The 15488-nt window shown below is 47.5% G+C and overlaps 1 protein-coding gene across 1 annotated transcript in view; it reads left to right on the top strand.

The window, feature by feature from the left end:
* The window catches only part of LOC139155790 (transmembrane protein 47), a 132307-nt gene that overhangs the window by 63227 nt on the left and 53592 nt on the right, over positions 1–15488 (top strand). Inside the window, exon 2 of the mRNA XM_070731066.1 lies at positions 14354–14494. Coding sequence (XP_070587167.1) covers positions 14354–14494 — 141 coding nt within the window. The remainder of the gene's footprint in view (positions 1–14353; positions 14495–15488) is intronic.

The raw sequence follows: 15488 nt of genomic DNA, 5'->3' as shown, positions 1-15488 counted from the left end.
CAGCTGCTCTAGGCCCAACAGCCTCTGAGCGTAAGTTTTACGCATTTGAGCCAGAATTGGAAAAGTTACTGGAATTTCCATCGGTGGATGCTCCAATTGCAGCCCTAGTATCTAATGCATTAGTCCCTTCCGATGTGGCAGATGGCCTAAAACCGGAGGACCGGAGGGCAGAGGGAATAAATAAAAAAGCTCACCAGATGTCGGCATGGGCCCTCAAAGCAGCTTCGGCAGCCTCATTTTTTAACAGAGCTTCGGTCCTTTGGCTCCAGGAAATGCTCTCGAAGCTGGGACCTGAAGAGGGTCGCTTAAGGCAGGACCTTAACAAGTTGCTAGCTGCTGCGGAATTTTCGGCGGACGCCACTCTGTCTGCATCTCGTTTCTCCTCACGAGCCCTAGCAGCAAACCAATCATCCCGACGCTTACTCTGGCTCCGGACTTGGCAAGCTGACGCCAAGTCCAAAGGGCGTCTAGCCTCGGCCCCTTTTGATGGGTCAAGATTGTTTGGAGAATCTCTTGACAAGGTCCTTGTGGAGGACAAGGACAAGAAGAAAGTCATGCCTAGAACTTACAGAAGGCAGGAAAGACGCACTGCTCCATATTTTAGGCGCCAGCCCTTTCGGGCCGAATCTTCCTCCTCCGCACCCCAGGCTGGAAGATCATATACCCAGGGGTCCTACTCCCAACTGTCCTACAGAGGGGACAGGGGAAACTTTGGAGATAGGAACAGGCAGTTCCAACAAACAAGGAAGGCCTATAGAGGTTCCAACAGAGGAGGCTTTAGAAGGAACAAATGACTTTACCACGACAGTTCCCATAGGAGGGCGGCTGCAGCACTTCACCGCCTCCTGGGCATCTATGTCCACCGACACTTGGGCCATAAATACTATAACTCAGGGACTCACCCTGGAGTTTACCCTGAATCCCCCAAACAGATTTCTGGAGTGCCCGGTACTTTCCAACAATCACAAGCGCAACCTCCTTTACCAAGAAATTCATCATCTATTTCAAATCAGGGCCATCGAGAAGGTTCCACCACACCAAGAGAAGCAGGGGTACTATTCCATAGTGTTTATAGTACCCAAGGCCTCAGGGGGTTGCCGCCTCATCCTCAACCTGAAACAGTTGAACCTATACATAAAATACCGCAGGTTCAAGATGCACTCTCTAAGGACTATACTAGCTGCAATACGTCAACAGGACTGGCTGACGTCAATAGACCTCAAAGAGGCATACCTCCATGTCCCAGTGCATCCAGATTCCAGGAAATACCTCCAGTTTTGTTTCGAAAACCACCATTTTCAGTACAAGGCCATGCCCTTTGGCCTATCGTCAGCTCCCAGGACTTTTACAAAGTTGTTGGACATCCTCACCGCAGAGCTAAGGACACGTCCTCTACGCCTGATGGCGTATCTGGACGATATCATCATACTGTCCAGCAGCTCCAGTCGGGCACGACGCGACCTGTCAGAGACTATAGAGACCTTGGCAGAGGCGGGGTTCTCAATCAATTACCAAAAGAGTCATCTCATACCGACCAGGTACTTACCTCACCTAGGTACCAACATAGACACCATGGAGGGCAAAGTCTTCCTGTCGTCAGACCGCCAGGTCAAGGTCAAGGCATTGATCACAGAATTGCAATGCAGCCGTACAGTGACACTGGCTTTTCTGTCCCAACTGTTGGGAGTTCTCATATCCTGCATAGACATTGTTCCCTGGGCCAGGCTCCACGCCAGACCACTGCAGTGGTTTCTCATTCCCTTTCAACAGAACCGGACCAGACACTCTTCCAGATTGGTGACAATTTCACCAGAGGTGCGCCGATCGCTCCCATGGTGGAAGTCGTCAGCGCTACATCAGGGGTCGCCGTTCCTGTTACAACAAGAGGTGACAATAACTACGGACGCGAGTCCCTCAGGTTGGGGAGCTCACTCCAAGGTAGGGATGGCCCAAGGATTATGGAGTCCAGAGGACCTCGCATGTCCCAACATCAATTACTTGGAACTCAGAGCGGTCCACCTGGCTCTCCGACACTTCATGGGCCTGGTGAGGGGCCAAAATGTACTGATACTTACAGACAATGTGGCGACCAGGGCACACATCAACCATCAAGGCGGCACGAAATCAGGTCGCCTGATGAGAGAATCTCAGTCCCTGTTCAGGTGGGCAGAGCAACATCTCGCATCTCTACGAGCAGAGCACATATCCGGCACCTCCAACATACAGGCGGATTGGCTCAGTCGGACCATTATCGACCCGACAGAGTGGAGCCTGAGCTCAGATCTTTTTCGGGACATTGTGCGCAGATTTGGGACTCCGGAAGTGGACTTATTCGCCACCTGCCACAACAGCCACTTACCGAGGTTCTTCTCAAGGTTCCCATCACCAGGAGCGGAACATATCAATGCTCTAGCCTGCCCATGGCCGGAGGGTCTGCTGTATGCATTCCCCCCCGTCTGCCTAATACCGAGGGTAATACACAAACTATTACAAGAACAAGCAGAAATTCTCCTGGTGGCTCCTCACTGGCCCAGACGCCCTTGGTTTGCGGACCTCATGGACCTTTCAATTTCTCCCCCTTGGCGCATTCCACATCACAAGGTGGTACTGATGCAGGGGTCAATTTGCCACCCAGACCCCCAGTGGTGGCACTTGAGGGGGAGAGGTTAAGGAAGGAACGGGTTCCGGATAAAGTGATATCCACCATACAGGCAGCACGCCGTCCTTCCACGACACGAATTTACCAAGCTACCTGGAAGGCTTACTGCTCCTTCTGCAGAGGTCGTAATCAGGATCCTCAGTCACCATCAGTGATCCAGATTCTGGAGTTCTTACAAGCCGGTCTGGATAAAGGATTGGCTCCAAATACACTTCGCAGACAAACGGCAGCTATTGCCACTATACTTAAGATGGACTTTGCTACTCCAATCTCCCAGCACCCATGGATTCGGGATTTTATTAGAGGAGCAGCGAACATCAGACCTCCTACTATACACCGTTTCCCCACATGGGATCTGCCACTAGTGTTACAGGCCCTCACGGAGCCTCCCTTTGAACCTTTGAGGGAGATACCGCTGCATCTGTTATCACTAAAGACGGCTTTCCTCACTGCTATCACATCAGCAAGGAGGGTTTCCGAGCTCTCAGCCTTATCAGTACGACCGGACTTATGCATCTTCCACACCAACAGAGTGGTCCTCCGACCAGATCCCGCCTTCCTACCTAAGGTGAACACGGTTTTTCACAGATCTCAAGACATTGTGCTGCCGGACTTTTGTGCCCAGGGGTCTCATCCACTGGAACTAAGATGGCACAAGTTGGATGTTCGACGGGCCATCAAACTTTATATTAGACGGACTAACACCTTTAGAAAAACGGAAGCCCTATTTGTCTCATATTTTCCAGCATCTATGGGGAGTAAAGTTTTGCCCAAGACAATTAGTTGCTGGATTCGTTCCTGCATCATCACTGCCTACAAATCAAGGTCTACACCGATACCAAGAGGCATCACAGCACACTCAACAAGGAGTGCGGCCACTTCAGCGGCATGGACGACACAGGCCCCGATCGACGATATTTGCCGTGCGGCAACTTGGGCCACGCCTAATACATTCGTTAAACATTACAGATTGGACACTTTCGCTTCTGCTGAAGCAGCCTTTGGACGCAGAGTACTGCAGAGAGTTTGCACCGATACTGCGCCCCTGGTCCAGCCTTTTCCCCCCGTAATAAGTTAAGCTTGGGTATATCCCATGTTGGACTCTCCGAAGCAGTGCAAGTGGAGAAGAACCGTTGCACTTACCTGAACGGTCTTCTCGCTGCACTGCAAGGAGAGTCCAAACCCACCCGGCTGTTTGGGCCCAGGGTCTCAGGGTTGTCATAGTTTGAGTTACTTCCAAGTTAGTTGATTAATAAAGTTCTTTGGTTTACTATCACTATGACTTCGTTTTATTGTAAGACTGACCCGGGAAGGGCAGCATGGGGGTTGGACCAGTAAATTATGCTAATTTTTAACTCAGTCCCTTCCAGCTAGGCTGAAGATTAACCCATGTTGGACTCTCCTTGCAGTGCAGCGAGAAGACCGTTCAGGTAAGTGCAACAGTTCTTCTCTCTCTTTCTCTCTCTTTCTCTCTCCCCCTCTTGCTCTCTCTCTCTTTTTCTCACTTTCTCTCTCCCTCTCTTTCTATCTCTCTCCCCCTCTTGCTCTCTCTCTCACTCTTTCTCTCTTGTTTTCTTTCCCTCTCTCTATTGTTTTCTTTCTCTCTCACTCTTTCTATCTCTTGCTTTTTTCTCTTCTCTCTCTTGCTATCTCTCTCCTCCCTTTCTCTCTCTCTCTCTTTCTATCTTACTTTCTCTCTTTGTCAGTGAGGGGGCTGCGAGAGCGCTTTCTCCGAGCGCTTCAGGAACGCCTGCCCTGCCTCTACTGCAGCCCCCTTGCCGAAAGGTCTGGAACGAAAGCGCTCCCAGCGAAGGGGCTGTGAGAGGGGTGGGGCGGGCATTCCCGAAGTGCACAGAGAAAGTCCTCTCTCGCAACCCCCTGGCTGGCAGCGCAGAAGTGGAGAAGAAGAAGCCGCTGCCGCAGCCACCGCCACAGGAGAAGTCACGCCCCAAGGCAGGAGGCGGCGGAGGAGGAGAGGGGGCGGATCAGGCGGGTGGGGGCAGCGTCGAGAAGCCAGGAGTGCGAGGGGGCCGGAGGCAGCGTGGGGAGGCAGGGGCGGCCGCGGCTCCCTTCCCTTCTACTGCTGGCGCCTCCATGCCCCTGCAGCCCCCCGTGGGCTGGGAGGGGAATGGGGAGCACGCGCCCGTGGAAAAGGGTGCGCGGGGGGTATTCTGGGGCACGCACGTGTGCACGCGCGCAGCTTACGGGGAATGCTGGCCACAAGTGGGTGAATTTTGTGGTTCCCAGTGTTTTCTGTGGGAAATGTCTTTCTTCCTTCTTTCTTTCTTTCCTTCCTTCCTTCTTTCCTCTTCACTTCTTTCCTTCCCTCCCTCTTTTTCCCTTTTCTTTCTCTCCACTTCTCTCTCTCTTTTCTCTCTTTTCCCTCTCTCCCATTTTCTCCCTTCAGATCTCTTATTTCTGTGTAACTCTCCCTCTCCCCCCCTTCTCTCTCTCATTTGTTTCTCTCTCATCCCCTTTTTCCTCTCATTTCTCACTTTCATTTGTTTTTTCTCTTTTCTCTCTCTCTCTCCCTGTTTTTCTTTCTCTCCCCTTCTCTCTCTCCCATTTGTTTCCCTTTTCTCCCTCTCTCATTCTCTCTCTCTCTCAATGTTTTGTCTCATTTCTCTCTCCCTTCTCTCTCATTTGACTATTTAATCTATCTCATTCTTTCCCTCCATCATTTTCTCATTTCCTTCTCTTTCTCCCTTTCTCTCTCTCATTCCCTCCCCCTCTCACATTTTGCCCCTCTTTTTTCCATCCCTGTCTCCTCTGCCCCCCCCTCCCAGTCCTAGCCGGCTTCATTGCAATGCTTACCATATTTGCAAAGAAAGAAAGAGTGACAGAAGGACTTGAAGGAATTGTCCTCCAGCCGCAAAAGGGGAATTTTTGAAAATATCTTCGTATTATTTCCCTGAAGCCAAGCAAACGAAAGTGTGAAGCTGCCTTCCTGATTGCAATCCGGACAGACAGAAGCTACCAAGTTCAAGCTGATTGAGCTGGCTGTGGGTTTCACTCAGTGAAGCTTTTGCCTGTCAGGTTTCTGTTTGGGGTGGAAAGGAAGCAAAGTCTCTGTGTTCCCCCACTCCCAGTCCTAGCCGTCTTCATCGCAATGTTTACCAGATTGATTGAAGATTTGAGACCGGCTGAAACAGCATCATTTCCCAGCATTGAGGGACTTGCTTACCCATTTGCACTTTCCCTTCCAACATTATCAACAAAGCCAAGCCTGCACGGGGGAGAGGGGAGCAGGATGGGGGGAGGGGAACAAAAGATATTTTCAAAAATTCCTCTTTTGCGGCTGCAGGACAATTCCTTCAAGCTCTTCTGTCCCTCTTACTTTCTTTGCAAATATGGTAAGCATTGCGATGAAACCGGCTAGGACTCAGGGTGGGGGACAGAATCTTCACTTCCTTTCCATCTCAAACAGAAACCTGACAGGCAAAAGCTTCGCTGAGTGAAACCCACAGCCAGTTCAATCAACTTGAACCTGGTAACTTCTGCCTGTCCCAATTGCAATTGGGAAGGCAGTTTCATACTTTTGTTTACTTGGTTTCTGGGAAAGAATATGAAGATATTTTCAAAGATTCCCCTTTTCCGTCAGGAGGACAATTCCTTCAAGTTTATTGAGCTGGCTGTGGGCTTCACTCAGCAAAGATGCTGGTTTGGGTCCAATAAGTAGTGTTGGGCAAACCGAACTTGCACAGTTCAGGTTTGTACCGAACTTTGCAGTATTTGGCATGCTGAACCCGAACTTTTAAAAAATTTCATATTCAAGTTTGGCGTTCGTGCTGAACGCCACGAAGCGCCGCCGCACAGCTGTCATCTGCTGAGAAGAGAAGGAGGAGCCAGGTGCTGGTAGCGGCAGAGGAAGGTGAACACCGGGGAGCTGTCGGCTGGCCGGCAGACTGGGAGGGAGGCGAAAAAGGAGGTGGGAAATCCCACGATGGGATTCCAGGGGCAGAGCTTTGACGACAGGGAGACTTCTTCCTGACGTGTGGCTTTATTTTGGCTGACCAGGAAGAAGTATCCGTAACATCAAAGCTCCACCCCTGGAATTGCATCATGGGATTCCCCACCTCCTTTTGCTTGCAGCACTGGTGCGGCATCCTTTTCTGTAAAAATAATCGTTTTTATTTTTACAGAAAAGGACACCGCAGCAGCGCTGCAAAAAAAGGAGGTGGTGAATCCCACAATGGGATTCCAAGGGTGGATCTTTGATGAAACAGAGACTTCTTCCTGGCACGTGGCTTTATTTCCAGAAGTGTTCGGGTTCGGTAAACTTACCCGAACTCCACCGCCAAGTTTGGGTAAGTTCGCTGAACCCAAACTTTGTTGGGTTCGTCCGACACTACCAATAAGTTATTGGTTTTTGGGGATGATTTATCCTCTTTTTGAGTAGAGTCTCCATCATTTTAACTACAACTGATGTCAAGCTAACTGGCTTGTAGTTACCAGCTTTTTCTCTACTACCCTTCTTGTGGATAGGCACAACATTGGCCATTCTCCAATCATCAAGAACATCTGTTAAAAGGGATTGGTTAAATAAATCAGTCAAGGGGATAGCAATCACAGATCTGAGTTCTTTAAGAACTCTGGGTGGATGCCATCTGGACCCATTGCCTTAGTTATCTGTAACTGTTCAAGTTCTTCTATGACATCGGCCTCTGAGATCACTGGAGCTGAATCCCTACAGCTGGAAGCAATCCATCCATAATATTATATTGTAAGCTGTCGTCTGAGAAAATTGAACAGAAATAGCTATTCAAATAGTCAGTGACTTCCTTATTCCCATCAATGTACTGTATGTATTATCCCCAGTACAAAGCTTTGTGATGCTCCAGTTTTTCTTCTTCCTATCACTAATATATCTGAAGGTTTTATCCCCCTTCTTTACAAATTTAGCAATTTCTTCCCCTTTTGAGGCTTTAGCAGCATATATTATCTGTTTTGCCACCTTCTGTCAGCTATACTTCCAGATTCTTTATACCTCCTATAGGCAGACTTTTTTCACTGAATATAGCCCTTACATCATTGCTAAACCATAGCAGATTCTTCTTCCTTTTACCTTTAGTTATTTGCCTAATTAGTCCTAATTATTGGACTTTTAAGAACATTGTTTTTCCACTTGCTGGAAGGGAGGGGATACCCCTTGGCAAGAGAGGGGAGCAATATTTTTATACACTGCTCAAAAAAATAAAGGGAACACTCAAATAACACATCCTAGAACTGAACGAATGAAATATTCTCATTGAATTCTTTGTTGTGTACAAAATTGAATGTGCTGACAACAAAATGAAATTGATTGTCAGTTAGTATTGCTTTCTAAGCAGACATTTGATTTCACATAAGTTTGATTTACCTGGAGTTATATTCTGTTGTTTAAGTGCACTCTTTATTTTTTTGAGCAGTATATTTGTTGTGGTTGGCTCTGGGCCAGCTCCTGCCCCAAGGACTGTGGGGGTGGATGTGGGTGAATCCTCCTGTCAGAGACCTGTTTTACTGCCGACTGCTTTGGGCAGCGAAGTATCGTCGGAAGCAGGGAGTGACTGTGAAATGGGACCCTCAGAGGGGAGCTTGGCAGGCAGCCCAGGAGGAAGCCGTTCCTCATCCTCCTTATCTTCGCTGGACTCTGATGAGGAAGCAGTTATAGATGCATACATGCGAAGAGCCATTGCTGGACAGAGATGATCCGATACTGCAGGATTATACCACTTTTTCTGCCCAGTTGTGACGTCAGTTTTCAGATCCAGTGCGGGAGCAGACAGTCACGAGGGCCTTGGAGCAGTTGAAACAAGGCTCGCACCCATTAGCAGAATATCTAAGTGACTTTCGCAGTCTCATTGGACAGGTGCAGTGGAATGAAGCCGCCTTGATGGAGGCATTCCAGGATGGCTTGTCAGAGACAATGTTAGATGAGCTGGTGCATGAGGCCTTGCCGGGCACACTAGATGAGCTGGAGCAGCACTGCTTGGCCATTGAGGCTTGACTGCTGGCACGAGAGGTGCGTCAGGCTGGGCAGTCCTCCCCCCGTGTTTCTAGCATCATGCCTGTGCCTGCTCCATGGCGGGGGGTGTCCGCTATGCCAGTGCAGACCCCGGTTCCTGTACCCCATCGCTTCATGCCAGCCCTGCCTCCTCGCATGGCGGATCGTGCCCCTGCAGGGCAGCCCATGTATGTGAGCTGCGTTCGATCCCGCATGACCCCAGAGGAGAGAGCGCATTGACGTGTGTCAGGCCTGTGCTACTATTGGGGGGGGGGGCAGGTCGTTTTGCAAATGCCTGTCCTTGCAAATGGTGGAGCATGGCTGCTGCCGCTATCTTGATACCTCCCGGCCCGACTGCTGCCACCCTGACTCTTGCAGGACAGCTTCCAAAGTCTGCAACCAGTGTTTCCACCATAGTCCCCGATTCCCCGATGGTGGTTCCCATGCCCCTGGTTTCTCCGCTGGTTGTGCAGTCAGGAAACGAGGGCAGCCCGGCTTGGTGGCAATGCTAGGTTGGGCTGGCATTACATGTGCCCAGGATTCTTCGGCTACTGATCCCAGAACGTACCGTCATCTCACGATTGCTGTCCAAATCCATGTGGATCATCATACTCGGTCTATTTCGGAATAATTGGTGGAATAATTAGATTAATTGAAGTTTAATGTATGGATCTTGAATAGATATTAAGTTGAATTTGAATTAAATTGCTGAAAAAAATAAAGGAAACACTTAAACAATACAGTATAACTCCAAGTAAATCAAACTTCTGTGAAATCAAACAGAACTATCCACTTAGGAAGCAACACTGGTTGACAATCAATTTCATTTTGTTGTCAGCACATTCAACTTCGTACAGAACAAAGTATTCAATGAGAATATTTCTTCATTCAGATCTAGGATGTATTATTTGAGTGTTCCCTTTATTTTTTTGAGCAGTGTACTAAGTTGACCTTAGATAGAGACTAAGTATTTTGATTGATATTAATAGATATTAATTAAGAAGAGTGTTAAACTATACCTTGGTGATTATAATAATTGATGAAAATGTGGAGCTATTTTTTTTAAATGGTCAACATGTCTACAGTGATAACAAAAACAGTGAAAAAAACAACACCTGTGACTCCTTCTCCTGTGGGACAGAAATCAAATATAGATATGACACCCTCAGAAAAACAAGAACAACTTCCATCACTGCAATCTATTCATGCATCTTTGGAAATGATCCAATAATTTATTATAAGAAACCAGGAAATGATGATTGTACAAAATCAGGAACGAACAAACGGAAACTTCAAGATGATGAAGGGAAATATGGAAAAATTACATGCAAAAATGGAAAACATACAGGAAGTAATTGCCAACTAGGAATAAAGAATTTAAAAAAAAATTGAAAGTACAATGGAAAAAACAGAAACAGAAACATAGAAGACAGACGGCAGAAAAAGACCTCATGGTCCATCTAGTCTGCCCTTATACTATTTCCTGTATTTTATCTTACAATGGATATATGTTTATCCCAGGCATGTATAAATTCAGTTACTGTGGATTTACCATCCACGTCTGCTGGAAGTTTGTTCCAAGGATCTACTACTCTTTCAGTGAAATAATATTTTCTCACATTGCTTTTGATCTTTCCCCCAACTAACTTCAGATTGTGTCCCCTTGTTCTTGTGTTCACTTTCCTATTAAAAACACTTCCCTCCTGAACCTTATTTAACCCTTTAACATATTTAAACGTTTCAATCATGTCCCCCCTTTTCCTTCTGTCCTCCAGACTAAACAGATTGAGTTCATTAAGTCTTTCCTGATACGTTTTATGCTTAAGACCTTCCACCATTCTTGTAGCCCGTCTTTGGACCCGTTCAATTTTGTCAATATCTTTTTGTAGGTGAGGTCTCCAGAACTGAACACAGTATTCCAAATGTGGTCTCACCAGCGCTCTATATAAGGGGATCACAATCTTCCTCTTCCTGCTTGTTATACCTCTAGCTATGCAGCCAAGCATCCTACTTGCTTTTCCTACTGCCCGGCCACACTGCTCACCCATTTTGAGACTGTCAGAAATCACTACCCCTAAATCCTTCTCTTCTGAAATTTTTGCTAACACAGAACTGCCAATGCAATACTCAGATTGAGGATTCCTTTTCCCCAAGTGCATTATTTTACATTTGGAAACATTAAACTGCAGTTTCCATTGCTTTGACCATTTATCTAGTAAAGCTAAATCATTTACCATATTACAGACGCCTCCAGGAATATCAACCCTATGGCACACTTTAGAGTCATCGGCAAATAGGCAAACCTTCCCTACCAAACCTTCCCCTATGTCACTCACAAACATATTAAAAAGGATAGGACCCAGAACAGACTCTTCTGGCACACTGCTTGTAACCTGTCTCTGCTCAGAATACTCACCATTAACAATAACTCTCTGATGTCTACGCTTCAGCCAGCTTGAAATCCACTGAACTATCCAGGGATTAAGTCCAATCTTCACTAATTTATCTATCAGCTCTTTATGTGGAACCGTATCAAAGGCTTTGCTGAAGTCCAGATAAGCAATATCCACGGTACCACATTGATCCAACACGTTTGTGACATAGTCAAAGAAATCAATGAGATTAGTCTGACATGATTTGCCTTCAGTAAAGCCATGCTGATTTGGGTCCAATAAGTTTTTGGTTTTTAGATGCTGATTTATCCTCTTTTTGAGTAGAGTCTCCATCATTTTAACTATAACTGATGTTAAGCTAACTGGCCTGTAGTTACCAGCTTCTTCTCTACTGCCCTTCTTGTGAATAGGCACAACACTGGCCATTCTCCAATCCTCAGGAACATCTCCTGTTAACAGGGATTGGTTAAACAAATCAGGGGGGTAGCAATGACAGAGCTGAGTTCTTTAAGAACTCTGGGGTGGATGCCATATGGACCCATTGCCTTATTTATCTTTAATCATTCAAGTTCTTCTAAGACATCGGCTTCTAAGATCACTGGAGCTGAATCCGTACAGCTGGAAGAAATGCTATATCCCTCTATAGTATTATTTTGTAAGGTGTCTTTTGAGAAAACTGAACAGAAGTAGCTATTGAAATGGTCAGCGATCTCCTTATTCCCATCAATGCATGTATTATTCCCGGTACTAAGCTTCGTGATGCTGCAGTTTTTCCTCTTCCTATCACTAATATATCTGAAGTGGGTTTTATCCCCCTTCTTTACAGATTTGGCAGATGAGGCTTTAGCAGCATATATTATCTGTTTCAACTCCTTCTGTCTCATTTTATACACCTCTCTATCAGCTATACTTTATACCTCCTATAGGCAGCCTTTTTTTCATTGACTATAGCCCTTATATCATTGCTAAATCATAGTGGTTTCTTCTTCTTTTTACCTTTAGCTATTTGCCTTACATACAGTCCAGTGGCTTTTTTAATACAGTCCACTGGGTGCTCGCTCCTGCCATTTTATCCCTCGCTTTTAATTCATTATTTAAATATTCCCCCATTGCATTAAAATTTGTTTTTCTGAAATCCAATAGTGTTCCCCCGATTATCGCGAGGGTTCCGTTCCAGGACCCCTCGCAATGATCGGTTTTTCGCGAAGTAGCGCTGCGGAAGTAAAAACACCATCTGCGCATGCGCAGATGGTGTTTTTACTTCCGCCGCGGCAGCGAGGAGCCGAAGATTGGGGTTTCCCCGCTGCCCACGCAAACTCCTCGCTGCTGCCGCGCCCGCCGCTTGTCTGCCGCCTGCCTGCCCGCGCGCCCCGCCCTTCGCCCGCCCACGCTGTTCGCTCGCGCCGCTTCCCAGCTGAGTCCTGAAGCGAACTTCCGGAAGTTCGCCTTTGACGTTTGGCTTCGGGACTCAGTTGGGAAGCCGCACAGCTGTTTTAAAACATCGCCGCCGGCATGGGGGGCTTCCTAGCAGCCCCCCAAACCCGGATTGGGGGTCCGGGGGGTGCTGGCAAGCCCCCCATGCCGGCGGCGACGTTTTAAAACAGCCGCGCGGCTTCCCAACTGAGTCCCGAAGACAAACGTCAAAGGCGAACTTCCGCGTTTGTCTTCGGGACTCAGTTGGGAAGCCGCGCGGCTGTTTTAAAACGTCGCCGCTGGCATGGGGGGCTTGCCAGCACCCCCCGGACCCCCAACCCGGGTTTGGGGGGCTGCTAGGAAGCCCCCCATGCCGGCGGCGACATTTTAAAACAGCCTCCCGGCTTCCCAACTGAGTCCCGAAGACAAACGTCAAAGGCGAACTTCCGCGTTTGTCTTCGGGACTCAGTTGGGAAGCCGCGCGGCTGTTTTAAAACGTCGCCGCCGGCATGGGGGGCTTCCTAGCAGCCCCCCAAACCTGGGTTGGGGGTCCGGGGGGTGCTGGCAAGCCCCCCATGCCAGCGGCAACGTTTTAAAACAGCCGCGCGGCTTCCCAGCTGAGTCCTGAAGCGAACTTCCGCGTTTGTCTTCGGGACTCAGTTGGGGAGCCGCGCGGCTGTTTTAAAACGTCGCCGCCGGCATGGGGGGCTTCCTAGCAGCCCCCCAAACCCGGGTTGGGGGTCCGGTGGGGTGCTGGCAAGCCCCCCATGCCGGTGGTGACGTTTTAAAACAGCCGCGCGGCTTCCCAACTGAGTCCCGAAGACAAACGTCAAAGGCGAACTTCCGCGTTTGTCTTCGGGACTCAGTTGGGAAGCCGCGCGGCTGTTTTAAAACGTCGCCGCCGGCATGGGGGGCTTGCCAGCACCCCCCCAAACCCGGGTGGCCGGGCGAGCAGCGAGCAAACGGCGGGTGGCCGGGCGAAGGGCGGGCGAACGGCGGGCGGGCGGGTGCTGGGGGGGCTTCTTGCCCTCCCGCCAGCAAGAGGGGGAAGACCCAGGGAAGCCGCCCAGCAGCTGATCTGCCCGGCGCCATCTACGCATGCGTGGCCATAAAAAAAAGGGCGTGCATGTGCAGATGGTGTTTTTACTTCCGGGTTGAAAAATCGCGATTTAGTCCGTTTGCAATGATCGGGATCGCGATACCTGGGGGATCACTGTATATTTGTTTTCGTAGATTTTCACGGGTACAGGTATGACGGTCTTGGTATATTCAGGTTTCTTCCCGTGTAGGATTTGGAAATTTCTGGCGAAGTTTTTCTTTCCCATGTGGCCAAATTATGAAGGTGTCATCTACATATCTAAGCCAGAGTTTGGGTTTGTATTCAGATTTGTCCAAGGCATTGGTTTCAAAATATTCCATGTATAAGTTTGCGATGACGGGTGACAGGGGTGATTCACCAGGAAGTTTCTACACAGCAGGCAATTGCTGAGCCATCAAACCACACCCAGCCACCAGTATTTATAGAAGGAAGGCAGCTCAGATCTCGCAGTGTTCGCCTTAGAACAAGGACAGAAACACCAGCCTGAAGATGACGAGTGAGACCTCATCGAAACGTCGCCAGAAATTTCCAAATCCTACACGGGAAGAAACCCGAATATACCAAGACCGTCACATAAAATGTGGTTATATTTTGTTTCCTATGGAATATAGGTCAAGCAGATAAATGTCAGTCTTAAATGAAAAGTTTATAAGTTCTGTAAAGAATATATTTAGAGTTCTGCTGTCACATAATAAATAAGTTTATTTATTTCATATTTTTTATTATTTATTTCTATTCCAGTGAAGAGCACTTTATTTGAGTTATTGTCTAAATTAAATTCCTATCTTGTTACTTTTTCTTTATAGATTGGCAGATTACTACTCTTTCTATGCTGTTGGGTGGTGCCACCATAATTCTTATAGCTTTTTTGGTTGGACTAATTTCTATTTGTGTGGGATCACGGAGAAGGTTCTACCGGCCTATTGCTGTCATGCTGTTTGCGGCAGGTAAGTTAACAGTTGTTACTTTCTAAAGGGCAAAGATAAAACATCTCTGATAATCCAAAAATAATTCCTTCATTTCAGATGGTTCAGCTTTTGTTTGGCCAAGAAACCCCAAGATTTCTTTCCAGGCCAACTCTTTCTATCATTTAAAGTTTGAAGAGCATTCTTTATCAGCAGGCCAAAATCCCAGTGGCAACTAAATGGAGTACTTCTGCACCTATTTTTTCAGCCTAGATGTCATTACAAGAAATAAAGCACACATTATAGTGTCTTATCTCCTCTGGCATTGCTTGCTTGACATTTTAAAAACACATTGTAAGTTTTTATAACAGATACCATTTCAGATCTTTGTAGAAGCTTAAGGGACTTTATTGTGCAAGATAGTGATAGTGTTTTTAGCATTAGTTTTGGAAATCATTCATATAAAAATAAATAGGATTAAACTCAAATGTGTTTATATATAGTGATGGGCGAACCCAACAAAGTTTGGGTTTGGCAAGTTCAGCCGAACTTTGCCATGAAGTTCGGGTGAGTTCGTCGAACCCGAACCTGAACCCGAACTCTGAACTCTTCTGGAAATAAAGCCACACTTTATTAAAAGTAAATTGTCAGAGAGCTCTTTTTAGATAGAAAAAGGAAATGCAGAGAAAGAAAGTGGCCCTGTGGCTGACCCCAAATTAAATTTAGAGAGCGCACTAGTGGCTTTAGATTGCATAGAGAAAGGAAATGCAGAGAAAGAAAGTGGCCCTGCGGTTGACCCAAAATTATATTTGCAATAGGGTGAAGAGGGATAAGCAGAGTAGCAGGAGGAGGCAACAGCAGGCACCTGCTATTTTACAGCAATACTGTGTGCAGTAGGCACCTGCTATTTTACAGCAATCCTGTGTGATGGGAGGACATGTGCTATGTGGTGCGCTCGGTCCCTGGCCACTGTGGCCAGTGGTACCAGCAGACTGAATGCTGAGGGTCTGCAGCCTTGTCCCTCTTCTGCTGGCTG

This window comes from Erythrolamprus reginae, unplaced genomic scaffold (genome assembly GCF_031021105.1).
Source record: "Erythrolamprus reginae isolate rEryReg1 unplaced genomic scaffold, rEryReg1.hap1 H_6, whole genome shotgun sequence".
NCBI lineage: Eukaryota > Metazoa > Chordata > Lepidosauria > Squamata > Dipsadidae > Erythrolamprus > Erythrolamprus reginae.
Note: the sequence above shows the minus strand (reverse complement) of the source record. Positions and strands in the feature narration are given on the sequence as shown.